The sequence below is a fragment of the Sphaerodactylus townsendi genome, linkage group LG05, assembly GCF_021028975.2.
Source record: "Sphaerodactylus townsendi isolate TG3544 linkage group LG05, MPM_Stown_v2.3, whole genome shotgun sequence".
Classification (NCBI taxonomy): Eukaryota; Metazoa; Chordata; class Lepidosauria; order Squamata; family Sphaerodactylidae; genus Sphaerodactylus; species Sphaerodactylus townsendi.
In genome coordinates, this window is record NC_059429.1 from 79613919 (window position 1) to 79629867 (window position 15949).

At 42.5% G+C, this 15949-nt stretch overlaps 1 protein-coding gene across 6 annotated transcripts in view; it reads left to right on the forward strand.

Annotated features, from left to right (window-relative positions):
• The first annotated feature begins 1457 nt into the window (after positions 1–1457).
• Positions 1458–15949, forward strand: part of BRPF3 (bromodomain and PHD finger containing 3) — a 48102-nt gene continuing 33610 nt past the window's right edge. For all 6 annotated transcript variants that reach the window (XM_048497109.1, XM_048497110.1, XM_048497111.1 and 3 more), the window contains exons 1-2: positions 1458–1680; positions 14068–15428. In XM_048497109.1, the coding sequence (XP_048353066.1) occupies positions 14086–15428 (1343 nt within the window). In that variant the 5' untranslated portion in view covers positions 1458–1680; positions 14068–14085. The remainder of the gene's footprint in view (positions 1681–14067; positions 15429–15949) is intronic.

A 15949-nucleotide genomic window follows, 5' to 3' on the forward strand; every position in this document is an offset into this window, starting at 1 on the left:
CTTGTGCTATGGCAGGATAAATACATTTTAAATAAATAGGTAAATTTAGCAAAATAATTTTACCTATTAGATTACTTTTCAAACACTTTTCAGTGATATTAAGGAGTTTTTGCCTTGCCCCCCCAACACTCCACATGTTGTTAATAATGGCAATGTTTCCCACAATGCACTGAAAGCCCCAGAATTAAGTTACCTAGAGGGTACTAACATATATAAGATTTTAGTCAATACTTATTCAGTTAGTTGTTTCCAATTTGCCCAAAGTGCTAACCACACACCAGAGAAGCAGTGTCTGCAAAGTAACTTCTCTAGTTCTTGATTCAATATTTGTCTCAAACTAGAATTTGGGCCCCTTTTTACATGCCACCACTTGACCCATATTTGGAAACTGTGGAGCAATGTGCAAAATTACAGACTACACAAATTATTGATGACTGCTTTATTGGTAGTAAGTTGAATCACAGCTGAGTAGGGTTGAGCTGTCAACCAATGATGTGATATGTGGAATCCAACAAATGGCTCTAATACTTGTTTTTTCTAAGGACTGTAACCATTTTATTGCTTCTTGCTTAAGAAACTGGGTGTAACTGGATAAAGGCAACATCTGAAACATCACTGCACTTAATACATCCTTAATTAGGGCTTAACTTTGTATCCTGAAGGATCTTCCCTTCCTCTCTCTTCTTTTTTGTAATGTCACACCTGAAGAAGAGTTCTAGAGAACCTGATGGCTCACATGGTCATGTATCATTTGGTTTGTCCTAACAAAAGGCATTATGTGGATTATGTTATGAGGTTTTGGATTTTTCTTTCGTACCAACACAGCTGACTACTTCTTTCTATCCCGAAACATGTCAATAACTGGCTCCAAAACAGATTAACAAGAGCATGTGCAGATTCTTTAAAATACAACCATCTATTCAGGGTTAACAAATGTTCCTACACTGCAAGGACTTCCAGACAGAATTTCCCCATGTATCAACATGTCCTTAGGTAGACTACTACAAGATGAACCCAAAGATCACTTCTTTTCTAACAAGAGGGCACTTTCCTAACCTCAACATTCAGATCTCCCCACAACTACCAAATGCCCCTAAGGAAAACCAGTGTTAAGGCTCCCACCTCCCCCCACCCCTGTCCGAGCATACCAGTCCCACAGGTTTCCCAGCCACACCGTGGAGGCGAGTGGGGCAGAGCTCATTAGCCCGAATCCGCCCCCCCCCCCCACCATGACCACTGGCCCTCAGGCCTCCAAGCCTTGTGTCCAGGGAGGGAAAAACAGGGGGGGGGCGGTCCCTGTCCGGGGGGGCACGCGAAAGAGAGAGTGGAGAGAGAGCAGCAGCAGAAACCCCCTCCCTCGCCGCCTCCCCCCCCTTTCCCTCTCTCCATCGTTTGGCCGGGCTGCGCTCCTGCCGCCGCCGCCGCCTCCATCTTGCCTTCCCTCGCTCCCTCCCCCCCCCCACCCCGCAACAGGAGCCGGAGCCGCGGCGGAGGTGCTGGGAGCGAGTGGCGGCGGGGCCGAGCGAGCGGGCGGGCTGGGAGCCGCGGGCAGGAGGGGGCGGCGCTGAGAAGGCACAAGCCCAGCCGATATCTTGTCCCCCCCTGCGAGCCCGCCCGTCTTGCGGAAGACCCGCCGCCGCCGCCGCCGCCAAGGGAGAGAAGGCGTAGGAGGCGGCCCAGGCAAGTATAGCCCGCACCCCGGTCCGCTGGCCACCCCTTTCTCTTCCTCCTCCCGCCCTCAGCCGTGCCCCCGGGGTCGCGGGAAGGTGACCGGGTGGGTCAGTGGGGGGTAGCGAAGCTACGAAGGCCTGGCGCTTCCCGAACTGTGAGGCAAGCCTTCCCCCATGGCGGCTTATGCCGAGGCTGAGGAGGGAGAGGGAAAGAGTGAAAATGCGGGGGGGACGGGGAAACCGACCCCCGCCATCTTGTCCGCCCTCATCACCGGGACCTGGTTGGCCACGCCTCCCTTCCCTTGTCCTATTGGCCTAGCTGGCGACGCGTCGTTCCCGCCCAGGATTATTCTGGTGCTATTGGCCGCATTCGAGGAAAATGGACAGTGGGAGTATCCAATGGGAGAGTGGTTGAAGCTGTTTCCTTTCCTTGGCGTGTAATTAGTCGAGGGATTTCCCTCTCGGAGGGGCTGGTAGATGTTGGCGAATTTATATTGAGCCTCTCCCTCCTCCCTCTCCCCCCCCCCCTTCTCTGGGATGGTGGTGGGGCTATTTGCATTGGTAGAACAAGATCGTTGCGTGTGCTGTCACGTGAAATGGGCCTGAATTCTGACACAGTCTGGTCAAAATGCTATTCCCTTAGGAAAGGTTTCGGTTGCAAAAACTGATGTTTGTTTTCTCTCCAGTTTGCACCTCCGAGAGTCAGCTTGAGGCACGACACTGGCCACCATTACAACCCAGACATAGATCAATGCAGGCGCCACTGTTTTGAGAAACGTGGAGATCTATTCAGACATATCTTATTTGCACGGTTACTAAAGTGTAACCATGCAATAGTAATGGAAAGCAAACACACACTCCTTGTCTTTAATTTTATTTAAAATATTTATATCCCACCTTGAGTCCTTAGTCTCAAAGCTGTTAACAAAGCAACAGCAAATTGCAAACATGTGAACAGTATAGAAATCCATCCAGATAAAAAAAACACAGGATTAAAATGCTAGATAAGGATTGTATATGTATGTATCTTACTGGTGTAAGTGTGACAGGGAGTTGTCTTTCTGTAAGACAGTAAGATTCTTTTATACTGTAACATAATTTACAGTAGAGCATTCCCTGCTACTGTGAGGCTCAGGTACTAAAGCTTTGGAAAGATAAGTATATGGACTGCAGCTTTTAAAAAAATAAGGCTGCTATATACTGACTGCATGTGAGCAAACACATAGTCACTTCAAGGTGTATTTCCATGACTCTGGCGATAGTAGCAACAGGGTTATTTATTTTGCTGAGGCATAATACCAATTCATGAACTGAGCATATCTTCCACTCTGGACAGAGGGTTTTTTTCATTCTGACACAAGACTATTTCCTCACTGGCATACTGCTGCAGAATGGTGCTAGAATTGCTGGGTTAATGTCTGACTCATTACATCCATGCTAAAAGCTTGTGGCCAAAGAATTGGTGGTTTCTTCTGGCCTCTTTAGAACTGCCTGATCACAATGCTACTCAGTCACTAAAAAACCATAGCTAGCAAAATTTACCCATCAGGTTCTAGACTATAGGCCTAGCAGCCCTATACCTTCTTAGCATCTACCCTTGCCAGCCTGTTTCCTTCTGGACAACTGTGCACAGTCCATGCTATCTATATGCCCTAAGTATAGTTAGGTCCCAGCCTGACATTCTTCCCAGATGTTGCTTTTCTTCAATTCCATGTTTGCATTACTCATTGTTTTCTCTGACCCCTGAATTTGAAGCCTTTGTTTATTTTGTTCCCTTTAGTTAGCATATTTGTTAATATTCTTTTTTTCTCCAGAGCATACAACCTGTTACTTTTTTTAAGGACTGAGACTTTTTTTCAGAAACTCACATCAGCTCTTTTTTCAATTCTGTCTTTTCTGCTTTTCAAACCCCATTCTCCTCTTACTCTTCCTTCAGGCCTCTTTTTCTTGATCCTTTATATACTCTGCATCCTTATTTCAGCCTAACTTCTTCTGAACTTCTCCCTTAGGTAATTTACATCCCAGGATTTCTCCCCTGTTTATCAGCATTCCTCTATGCGAGACCTTAATTCCAGACATATTGATAAATTTCCCACTGCTCATGGAAAGTTTTTAGTTCTCTTTTTAGTTCTGTTTAGTTCTCTTACCAGTTGAATAGTTGTTTATCACTGTCAAAGGCTTCACTGTCACAAGCACAAAGCAGTGTAGTGGTGCTGTAATCTGTGGAGTCTCTTGATGCTAGTTAAAGATCACCGATCAAATCAGAACTTTGTCACAATTTTGTACGCGTGATGTATATTATGTATACTTCATTACTATGAACAATAGGAATAAAGTTTAGAAGCATATGGAAGGAGTGAGATTAAAGGCCCAATGAACAGAATAGCAACAATTATTCCCTGAATGAGAAAAGACTAGCTTCAAAACAAGTAGAAGTAGAAAGTTTTGGAGGAAATATCATGTTCTGTTGTTGTGTGTCATTTGGAGAGGGCAGCAAAGTGACATCTTGTAGTACTAAAAGAGTTTGGTTGGATGAAATGAAAATAGGCAAAATCTGCTGTCTTGCATCTGGAGTGAAGGAAAGGTGAGGTCAGTTAATGGAGAAGTAAAGTTTGGAGACATTATGGAAAGAATACTACACTATCACGGAGGAAAATTGCTGATTCAAGAGGCTGATAGGTTAAATATTTTGTAAGAAGGATAGAGTGGTGTCACAGGAGAGGGAAGCCAGTAAGAAAATGATAATGAAAAAATAGGTTTGTGAACAATGAATAATCCTTATTATTCAGTGGCAAAGTAATTTCAATACATGCAATAGTAAGACCTAGGGTCGGATAGGATAATTTGTGCATCATAATGCAAGGGAACGGATACCCATCCACTTCAGTCAGCTTGGCAACCTTTGTGCTGTGACACACTGACAGGAAAGGAATTGCTGGTGAGACAAAGCAAAATTCAAACAAAAAAGTTACACAGTACAATTTGTTGTGACCAATAAGTATTCCTGTCCAAGACTTCAGGTGGCTGACTGCGGCTGCGCTGCCCAGACACTCCCAAAGGAGTTTCCTGGCCACTTGGGAAGGCTTTGCAAGCTCCCCACTGTTGAGAAGCCCAGTGGACTTACACCACCCAAAAGGGTTGCTTAACTCTGAATGCCCAGCTGCCAGCATAACACGCCAAATGGCCAGCAGGGACACTGGGATGCTGGCGCTGCATCTCATCACCTGGGAGGGCCGCAGTGACTGCATGCCAGAAGTTTCACCCCTCCACCAGGGCAACTGCTCTGGGGAAGGCAAAATCCACCAGTGTTGCTGCCTGCCATTCCCACAGGCAGATTCTCCTCTCCCCCCCCGCCCCCCCACGCCCACGCCCCGGATGGGGCTCATAATAACACCAAAGAGTATGGAAGCCTTTAAACTCTCCAGAGCTCTTTATCAGGCTGGATGTTAAAAAAAAGGGTGGAGGAGAGAAGGAAAAAAATGTTGCAGATCCTGATCTTCTCTGCACTGGTGCCAGGCAGATTTAAATAAAGTAGTGCTGGGTGGTGCTAGTATATCAGATTGCACATCTGCCTTTCTGGGACAAAGAAGAAGCAATGGCAGCCTTCAGGTGAAATTATAAAATGTAGGCTCTTTGAGACCAGGCAAAACATACAGGTTCCTTAAATGACTGAAAGCAGATTAGAAATGTGGTAGTCAGTACAGTGTATGTATTTACTTACTTCATCAGTTGTGCACTATCTCTATGACTGGTCCTTTAAAGCAAGGATGCATTTTTTTTCTTTCAGACCTCTTAAGCAAGAGACATCTGCTCCTATGGGTTTGTGTCACCCCAGTGGGTATGTGACTGTCAGTAGAAGGACATGTTACAAGATGTTACTTATAGGAATTAAGCAGGTTTTTTGGAAGGTAATTTTCCACAATACACTCTGTTAGCAAACTGAATCAGGTACCTGATACATTAATAGATGGGAAAAGGCATAGACATAAAACCACCAGATGTGTTTGGCTACAGTAGATGATATGGGATATATGAACAGGCAGTGCATAAGCAAATAAGACCGAAGCCATAGGACAGTTCTAAACCAGTCCCCAGTGGACGACATACTAGGTAGTAGAGAGAAAAACCATAAATTGCTATACATTTTAAATACACTGGAAACAAAAAGGTGTAAATATTAGAACAGTTTTAATTCATGTTATCCAGCCTGAATATTAAAACACGAATTGCTACGCTACACTCTTCTGCCCATCTAGTCATAGCTTTGTTCCCCAGCAATGAAGCTAAGTTTCATACTACCTATCCAAGGATTCAGGGAGGATGAAGACACCAGACACTTGCAGGCTTGTGGGTTTCTGAGCTCTCAGACTCCTGAGGATTAGGTTGAGGGGAGGATAGAGCACAGCAGCTTGTGACCTGAAACTACAGAACAGGCCTTAGAAAGGAAAAAAAACCCTTTAAAACATACTCCATACATATGGGGTGGGGGAACCCCACAGAATTAAGAAAACATCCAAAAATTTAGAAGGGAAAATTATTCAGGTTGAAAAAACATGGACCCCAATAGAGTTAAGTCACAGGGTAGGTCCCAGACAGGTTCAAGTGGTAGCAGGACAGTAATCACAAGACAAGTTAACTCCAAGCTGGTGAAAGGCAGTCCTCATCTATTTATGCCTTTCCCTTGATCAGGGGTATTGCCAATGTGGCCCCATCTCCAGAGAGTGGAGAAAATGGTATGGATGTCATTTTCCCCTCATATATTGTTCGTTTTTGGCTGATTGTCACCCAAGCAACAAGAAAACAGCTTTCACTATCCCAAAACACTATAACAGTCATAACTCTTCTTACTGATTCTGGGACTGTTATTCCTCTTTGTCAAAGTTGTAGTGTGTGCTGTTTTCAGGAAAGGTGCCCTGTACAGCATGATTATACATGCAAATGATGGGGGGGGGGGATTTCCTCCTTACCTGTAGGGATATTTCATGTGTAATCTGGTTGCCTGTAATGATAGGAACTGCCCACCTTCTCATTCTGTCTCATCAGCTGCTTATCTTAACTCAGCTGACACAATTAACTTGCAGTATTTCAGTCAATGCACCAGTTTCTGGGGTCCAGCTGAATCTGCAGATTCTTCTGAAAACAATGTTTTGTCGAAGGCTTTCACGGCCGGATTCAACGGGTTGTGGTGGGTTTTCTGGGCTGTGTGGCCGTGGTCTGGTGGATGTTGTTCCTAACGTTTCACGTGCATCTGTGGCTGGCATCTTCAGAACAAGATCCACCAGACCACGGCGACACAGCCTGGAAAACCCACCACAACCTTCTGAAAACAATTAATTCTTCTTCACTCTCCAGGTATACTGCATGGCCAAACACAGTTGGGGTCATCTAGTGGGAAGAGTCTTCTGTTGTAAAAATCCATGTGGACAAGCTTTAGATTAGCTGCCACCCTGAACAAAAGTCTTCTCTTGGTATGAAGAAGTGTATGTCAAGTATTTACAGCTACTTGTGGTTAGATGTTCCTCATGGAATGCAAAACCATTATTCCTTGCTGCATTGCTGCAGTCTCAGCAAAATTTATAATTTCTGATGGCAAACCACCCAGGATCAGGATCTGAAAATCCATTGTGTTCAGAGACAGGCTTTAACTGAGCCAATATGTAAAGAACGAACATATTTGTTTTCTTGGGGGATGTCAGTTCTCCAGATAATGCTGGTGGATCAGATCAGGGACTGAAATTTTATTTTATTGCACCATTGAGCTATTCAGTGGTTTAATGGGAGTTATAATGCAGTCTTATGCAGTGTTATTCTTAAAAGGCCAAGAGCAGATTGAAAATGCTAGTAATTACTTTATAACTCTGCACAGGGTTTTATTGTTAGCATCACCTAGGAATAATAATATCTCAGTTGTAGATCATACATTTTTAGGCTTAGTGGGGAAGTGACATATAAAATCCAAAGGGAGATTTAATATTAATTGTGAAATAGTTCTCTCACAATGTCTGAACATAATTTTCATTTTATACGAGTTGAATTAAGGAAAATATTTTACTGGACCTTGGTTAATATTTGGCAGGGCTATCGTTAACCTGAAAAAACTGGTTTTTAGGGGTCACATTCAACCCATTGGCCAAATGTGCCATCAGCTATTAATTAAGGTGGCATTATTTCAAAAAAATAAATTGAATTTTTTTCAGCCCCATCATATTATTTTACAGGTTTTACCTTAAATTTATATAGCTACCTTATCCTCACCTTTTTATGCTACAATTGTCAACTTTTTACCAGCTGTTCATCTTTGCCTTTAACAGTAGAAGGACAAGGAGAAATTACATTGGCACCATCTGTTAGTACTCAGACTTTAATTGTTGTTTTATGTTTATTACATTTGATATATATGACGGTGTAATCGGGAAATATGGGTTAGAAATCGAATAAAATAAAAATAAACAAATATATGCTAGTAAAGTTTTTCCCATCACATTTTTCTGCTAGTTGGAAAATGGTTGCCTGCTAAATTTCTGCATGCTATACCACTATATTCCAAGAACTAAGTCAATAAAAAGTAGACATATTTCTCCCCTTAATTTGTATATTTCAATCCCTTTTTCTCTATTAATGTTGGAAGTTCAGAATTAGGTCTCTTATACTATCCACCGAGACAGGGCACAAAAGGCTCAGGTTTGCATTTCCTTGCATTTTGGAATTGTGCATTCTGCAAAGATTATTATTTTTTAAAACATTTTAAACCACCTTTCCACACAAGTTAAAGTCACCAAGGCAGAAAACAATAAAAGCAATAAAACAAGATTAAAACTCATATAAATTTATGTAAAACAATTATAACCAATTAAAACAAAGCACAGAAATGGATGAATGGGAGGAAGGGTCAATGAAAATCATAAAGGGAATGCGAGACAAAATAGAAGTCTTCACCTGCTGGCAGAAGACTGTGAGGTTTTTCCACTTTCTCATTTACTTGCTTGTAAGTTGCTTGTAAGGGGTAGGTGGTCCTTAAGAAATGCTGGCCCCAAGCTGTATAGGCAGTGGTGGGATTCAAATAATTTAACAACTGGTTGTTTACAAGCACCATTTTAAGAACCGGTTCTGCCGAAGTAGTGCGAACCTGCTGAATCCCACCACCGTGTATAGGGCTTTAAAGGTAGATGCCAGCACTTCAGAGTGGCCTTGGAAGCAAACTGGGAGCCAGGGTGGGTTGAATAAGTCTGGATTGAGATGGTCTACTCTATATGATTGTATGACCCACTTCAGTTAGAATTCCAGCCACAGCATTCTGCAACAATTGTAGCTTTCCAAACAGTCTTCAAGGGCAGCTTCATGTAATATTCTTTGACAAAGTCCAGCATGTGGCAAATGAATATACAACTGTATTTTCATCTTTCATTAGAAAAGAGGATAGTTTAAATTACATAAGTCCAGAAGTCATTTGAGAATTGTGCCTGAGTTTTTTTTAAGCAGGCACAAACTGCAATCTCTTAGTGCTCGTACTGATGCAAAGAACCGGCTGCCCTTCTCACGTCTTTGTTTTCAGGGCAGCCAGATGACTACATTCTGGTCAAGTGTGTAGGCCAGATCATTTCAGTTTATTCAGATGTAGAAATGTCAGATATGGAACCAGTTTTTCTTTACATCCAGAACTAATGCATTGTTTTTGTAGCGTCTGACCTTCTGGAACTTTTTATCTTACATTAAAGGGTTTGCATGGCTGATTAGAGATTTCAAAGTAGATGAAAACTAGAATTTTGTAAAATAATTCTAAGTATTGCGTTATATTGTATACTTGAGTAACATATAGATATAATTATTTGTCATTTTTATAGCTAGAAATTAAGACTACAGAAAAAAATAAATCAGAATCAAATCATAGTTACAGTTAGTTCTAAAGACTTATTCTTTAAAAAAAAATAATATGTTTTTCATCAGGGTGGGTTTGATTTAAATCAGATTTAAATCACTAGTCAGTAAGACCTGATTAAAATCATGTTTTTTACATAAAGACTTATTCTTGTTGATATAACCTTGACATTTACAACCAGATGAAAAATTCATTTTTTTTGAAAAATAACTTTTCAGACTAGTTTTACAGTTATATCAAAATTTACTGGATTGTGTTTACTATTAGAAATACATAGAATCTGGATTATGAATGTATATGAATTATAAATACATAGATTATGAATTATGAAATTAATGTAAAGTGAACAGTCTCCAGTTTAATAGGTTAATCACTCATAGTTGGACATCTTTTCTGCTGTGAAAGGAGAAAAATAATCATTACCTTAGTAACAATTTAAAAAGTTTTATTTAACCAAAACAATAACATAGCATATATATTGTTGTATTTTCTTAAACATCCATTTTGTTAACTGATGTGGTTAAACAAAATAGCTTAAAAATAGCCAGGTCTACAGATGGTAAACTTAAAATACTGTCTTCTGTATCTCACCCATCTTCATCTTAATTTTCTTGTTTGTTCATATTATGGAAAAGAAAACAAGCTTGACAGAGGCTGATGGGAATTGTAGTTCCTGAACATCTGGAGAGCCTCAGGTTCCCTACCCCTGGGCTAGGAGGTGCAGTAAATGAACACTTAGTATTATCTTCATGCTCTTCTAAATTTCTTCTTGTGTTGGATACATTTGCAGCATTGTCTGTGACTAAACTGCGTACTTGCCTTTTGAATTTTTGTTCACATTTAATTATAGCTTTTCCTGCTACTTCTAAATAAGTATTCTGCTGTATGTGCATTTCCTGATGTATCAATTGTATCTGCAAGAAAGACATTCCCTTCTTTTGCTGTACAAGGGCATACAACAGGATCGCTGTCCACCCATCAATACTTAACAGTTACCCTTTAGACTTGTTGCATATTGCTCCATTTCTCTGTCATACACTTTATCCAGCAGTTTCCCTGCAACATCTTCTCTGCTGGGTGAACTGTATCCTGATCTCAGTGACTGAACCATATTCATGGTATGGGTTTTCAATCAGATGGAAAGAAGAGTTTGTTACATGAACAAACTGGGCAATTTTTTCACCCATGACCTCTTTTTCTAATCAGCTGGTTGTTATCACAAACCGATCTATGGTGGTTCCTGGATGGTTGGATTTTTTTCTGTCTTTTAGGTGATATATGTGATGTATTTGATGTGACTGAAACACTATCCAGGACAGATAACTGTAGAACAGTAGGATGGTGATCTCAAAGGTGGATGGATAGTTTCCAGAATCCTTTAGTTTGATGATGGATTTCCCTAAACAAAAAAAAGTCAATGCTGTTATTTTATTATTGATTAGTAATAAAGCCCATTGTGCAAAACAATACATCGAGCTCTAGAAAACTTGGTCGCAGACGCAGCAGGGAGTTTTGCAGGGAATGGGGGGGAGGCGAGGGGGAGGCAGTTGTCAAAGGCTTTTGTGGTTTGGCATTGGTTATGTGCACTTGCCAAAGTATATATATATATATGTTTTATTCAGCATTTCCAGATAGCAGCAGTTGAAGATCTGAAGGGTTGGTTTTGAACCTGCTTGGAAAATTTTGCAGGAAATAGGAGTGAAGGGAGAGGAGGCAGTTATCACGGGCTTTTGTAGCACTTGGCAAAGTGGCCTTCCTTCTGCTAGGTTTATGTGGATTGGCACTGGTTGATTTTTAAAAAAGGGAAAAGATAGCCAAAAGGCCAAAGAAAACACAGAGTGATCAGTCATTTGATTTTTATCTGCAGACAGGAGATCTGTGTGGGTTCCCAGTTCTCTCCCAGTCCCTTCACAGTAGGGCAAAATAGAAGCTGCTCCAGCAGGCCCCACTGGGCTCCACCCACCCCCCTTTGCCCTTCAGGTATTCAGCAATGTTTATGGAGCAATGTAGCCTATGGTTATAGCATTGCTTGTGGGGAGAAGAGGCATATGGTTCAATCAAGTGGTGGACAGCAATACTGTAAATCTGTTGACAACAGCACCCCTCCTGTATTGTCGAAGGCTTTCACGGCCGGAATCACTGGGGTGCTGTGTGGTTTCCGGGCTGTATGGCCGTGTTCTAGCAGCATTCTCTCCTGACGTTTCGCCTGCATCTGTGGCTGGCATCTTCAGAGGATCTTCAGAGGCAAAACGTCAGGAGAGAATGCTGCTAGAACACGGCCATACAGCCCGGAAACCACACAGCACCCCAGCACCCTCCTGTTTGTAAACAAACTGCCATAACCGCCAACCTCGGTTCGTCAAGTCACAAGTGTTGATGAGAATTGTAGTGCATTATTATCTGAAAGGGCCAGACCCCTGCTCCTCCCAGATGGTAATGCAATAGAATTCTCAGCAGCCCTTGCAACTTGAAGAACAGAGGTAGATTCCGCATGGGCCCCTCTCCGGGGCTGTTCACATGCTGAGGTACAAGTGGCCCCAGAGTGGCTGCAGCCTGCAGAGACACCTCCATTTTCTTTCCCCAGACTTTCCTTCTAGGACTGGGAGGCACGTCCATACAAACATTTTTTTTAATCGCCAAGCCCAATTTGAGCTTATGGGCTTAGCTATTTTGCGCAGACCTTGTGAATCTATAATAACTTATTTTCAAACATTCTTGTATGCATGTGGGTGTTGTCTTGACTTTGAGCTAGATGCCTTTTTTGTACTAGTTCGATTCCTCTGGTTCTTTATATTTAATGATTGTGACTGAAGTGGCTGAGCAAGACGTAACAGTCAAAAATGTTGGTTTTCCCCGTGTCAATACTCCCACCTTCTATTGACCACCAGCCAAGAATTTTTTCATCCTCCTCCTGATATTTTGCACTTCCACCTATGAGTACATCCACTTAAGTTGAGTACTTTCTGGCATCATATACTTGGTATCCTTTTTGCAGTTGATTAAGAGTTTTGGGTTTTCATTAAAAATAGAATTTAACTTTGCACTAGAGCCAGATATATTTTTTCCTTTTTTTTTGAGATAGATACTGTCTTCCACTCATTCTGTTTTGTTGCCAGTGAAACAGTTTCACAAGAGATGGGTGGCAAATCTTAGGCCTGTTCCACATGGACCTCGCAAGCGGGGGTGCACCGGCATACTTGACACTGGTGTACCCCCCAGGCCATTCACACAGAGCCCTGAAAACGGCCCTGGAGTCACAGTGGCCCACAGGGCCGTGTTCGCATGGGCCTACTGGTGCAGATCCCCTCTTACTTTGTCTCCCAGCCACTGTTGCACTGGAGAGACCAGGGGACACACACCCATGGCCATGCTTCCAGAGCCAGAGGCCAGGAGGCATGTCCCCTGTCCTTTCCAGAGCAATGGTGACTGAGAGACAAGGTAAGAGGGGATCTGTGCAGGTGCAGGGACTTGCCTCCTGGCGTTCGCTTGGCACTGGGTGGATGCTGGCATTTTCCAAAAAACTCGCTCATTGAGCGAGTCCGAAAAACACCCTTGTGGGGGGAATGCACCACTGCCGCTATGCTCCAGCAGCAGCAGCGTGAAGTCCTCCCCCACAATGGCGTTTTTACTGGCCCCACACTGGTCTTTATGGCTTGTGCGGGACAGGCCTTAGACAAGCTGCCAATAGCTACAAACAGACAACATGGTTTTTTCCCCTTTAAAATGCTTACAACAAAGAAGGGAATGAAATGAAGTAGATGCTGAAGGTTTAAACCTTTTCTACTTCTCTGCATAGCCCTCAGGTAAATTGAGGCTGGATGAGCCTGTAATTTGCAATTTATTTTTGGAAAGAAGTGATGGTATTTGGGTGCTGTGTGGTTTCCGGGCTGTATGGCCGTGTTCTAGCAGCATTCTCTCCTGACGTTTCGCCTGCATCTGTGGCTGGCATCTTCAGAGGATCCTCTGAAGATGCCAGCCTAATCCAAGCAACGTGAGGAAAAAATACTATAGAACAAACCATACAACAGCTTCTTTAACCTGTATTCCGGCCGTGAAAGCCTTCGACAATACAGTGATGGTATTCATCTTGCCTGCTTGAGCCCTAAGTGTTGCCTGGTAATGTATTTTCACAATTCAGTCTGCTCAGTTTCAGTCAAGGCTGATTCTGTAACTGTTTGAGTTGTGTACTTGTGCTAAAAGGAAATGTAGGCATAAAATGACAGAACAAATTCTCTTAACATGAGACAGTGAAATACATCAGGAATTTTCTGTTAAATAATCATTGTACCTTATTGGTCCAGCCTTTTGTATTTTTTTCCTTACATTAAGGCACCATAATCACTTCAGAATAGACAACATAAATACTTCAGAATAGACAACTATCATTAACTCTCAAAACTGCTGATTAAAATTCATTCCAATCAATGGATCAATTAAAGCTCAAATTATATCTTAATTATGGCTTCTTACATTTTCTTACACAACTGTTTTAAACTGCTTTCTGTTTGGACTATCCCATAGGTTTTCTGAGGTGCTGCTATGAAACCTCGCAGGAGGTCCCGGCAGGCTCTAGAAGGGAGACGTTCTCCTTCACCGTATAGTTTGAAATGCTCACCCACGCGAGAGACTTTGACATATGCCCAGGCACAGCGAATAGTGGAAGTTGATATCGATGGACGTCTCCATCGCATTAGCATTTATGATCCTCTAAAGATAATTACAGAGGATGAGCTGACTGCCCAGGACATAACAGAATGCAATAGCAATAAAGAGAACAGTGAACAACCACTGTTTCCTTCCAAATCCAAGAAAACTCAGTCTAAAGGCAAAAAAAAGGAGGCAGGTAACAAACATGCTCCTGGGACATCTTTCCATCTACCTCAGCCTAGTTTTCGGATGATTGATTCCCTCAACCAGCCAGACGCTCCAACCCTTCCTACTGCATACTATCAGTACATTGAGAAATCACCTGAGGATATTGACGTAGACGTGGAATATGATATGGATGAGGAGGATCTGGCTTGGCTTGATATTGTCAATGAGAAGAGAAAGAATGATGGCTATGGGTCAATTGCTGAGACTTTTGAATTGCTGGTAGATCGGTTGGAGAAGGAATCATACCTGGAGAGCCGCAACAATGGACCCCAGCAGACTCTGATAGATGAGGATGCGGTTTGCTGTGTTTGCATGGATGATGAGTGTCATAACAGCAATGTCATTTTGTTTTGTGACATTTGCAATTTGGCTGTCCACCAGGAATGCTACGGAGTGCCCTATATCCCTGAGGGACAGTGGCTTTGTCGCTGCTGCCTACAATCCCCTTCCCGCCCTGTTGATTGTGTTTTGTGCCCAAACAAAGGTGGAGCCTTCAAACAGACTAGTGATGGTCAGTGGGCCCATGTTGTTTGTGCTATCTGGATCCCTGAAGTCTGTTTTGCGAATACTGTGTTTCTGGAACCCATTGAAGGGATAGACAATATCCCACCTGCTCGGTGGAAGCTAACTTGCTACATCTGCAAACAGAAGGGCATGGGAGCTGCTATTCAGTGTCACAAGGTGAACTGCTATACTGCCTTCCATGTTACTTGCGCCCAGAGGGCTGGTCTCTTCATGAAGATTGAGCCCATGAGGGAGACCAGCCTCAATGGTACAACATTCACTGTACGTAAAACTGCTTATTGTGAAGTACATTCCCCTCCTGGCATAGAGAAGAAAGGGCGTACAAATATTGTTCGTGAAGGGGAAGAGGAGACTGCAAAGAATGAAATAGAGGATGAGGGCACTCCCAAGAACAAGAGTAGAGTGAAGTTGAAGCAGAAAGTAAAGAAGGAAACCTATGCATCTGCACCTTTGCTGATGGTCACACAAATCCCTTCTTATCGGTGAGTGCTGCAAGTACTCTGAGGGCAAAAAATAGCATGATTGTAGCGTCTGTGCTGATCCATACACTAATCCAACATCTCTCTCCTGTTGTCTGTTTAAATCCTTTCTGTGCCCACTGCAGCAAGTGCATTGGTTTGTTTATGTTTACATCATATGATCTGAAGGCTTACGGCAAGACTACTGTATCTTGAAAGATGAGTGACACTGTGCTGCATGTACAAATTGTCCTGTAAGAAGGAATCTGCCACAACGTGACATATAATCTCTTGAATGGAGTAAGCAAATGAAATGCAAACACAGTGATGATAACTTGTTAATTATGAGCTTTGTACAGACTCATCCCATTGATTTCAATGGGATCTATCATTTAAGCAGCATAACTGCTTGCAGAATTACCTTAGACTATAGCTGAGTTGGCTCATATTAACAATGAATTTAAATTACTCTGAACATCATGCTGTGAAGTAATTTGGTCAATTGGAATGTAGTTGGTTGCTGAACACTCCCTATCTTGCTGTTG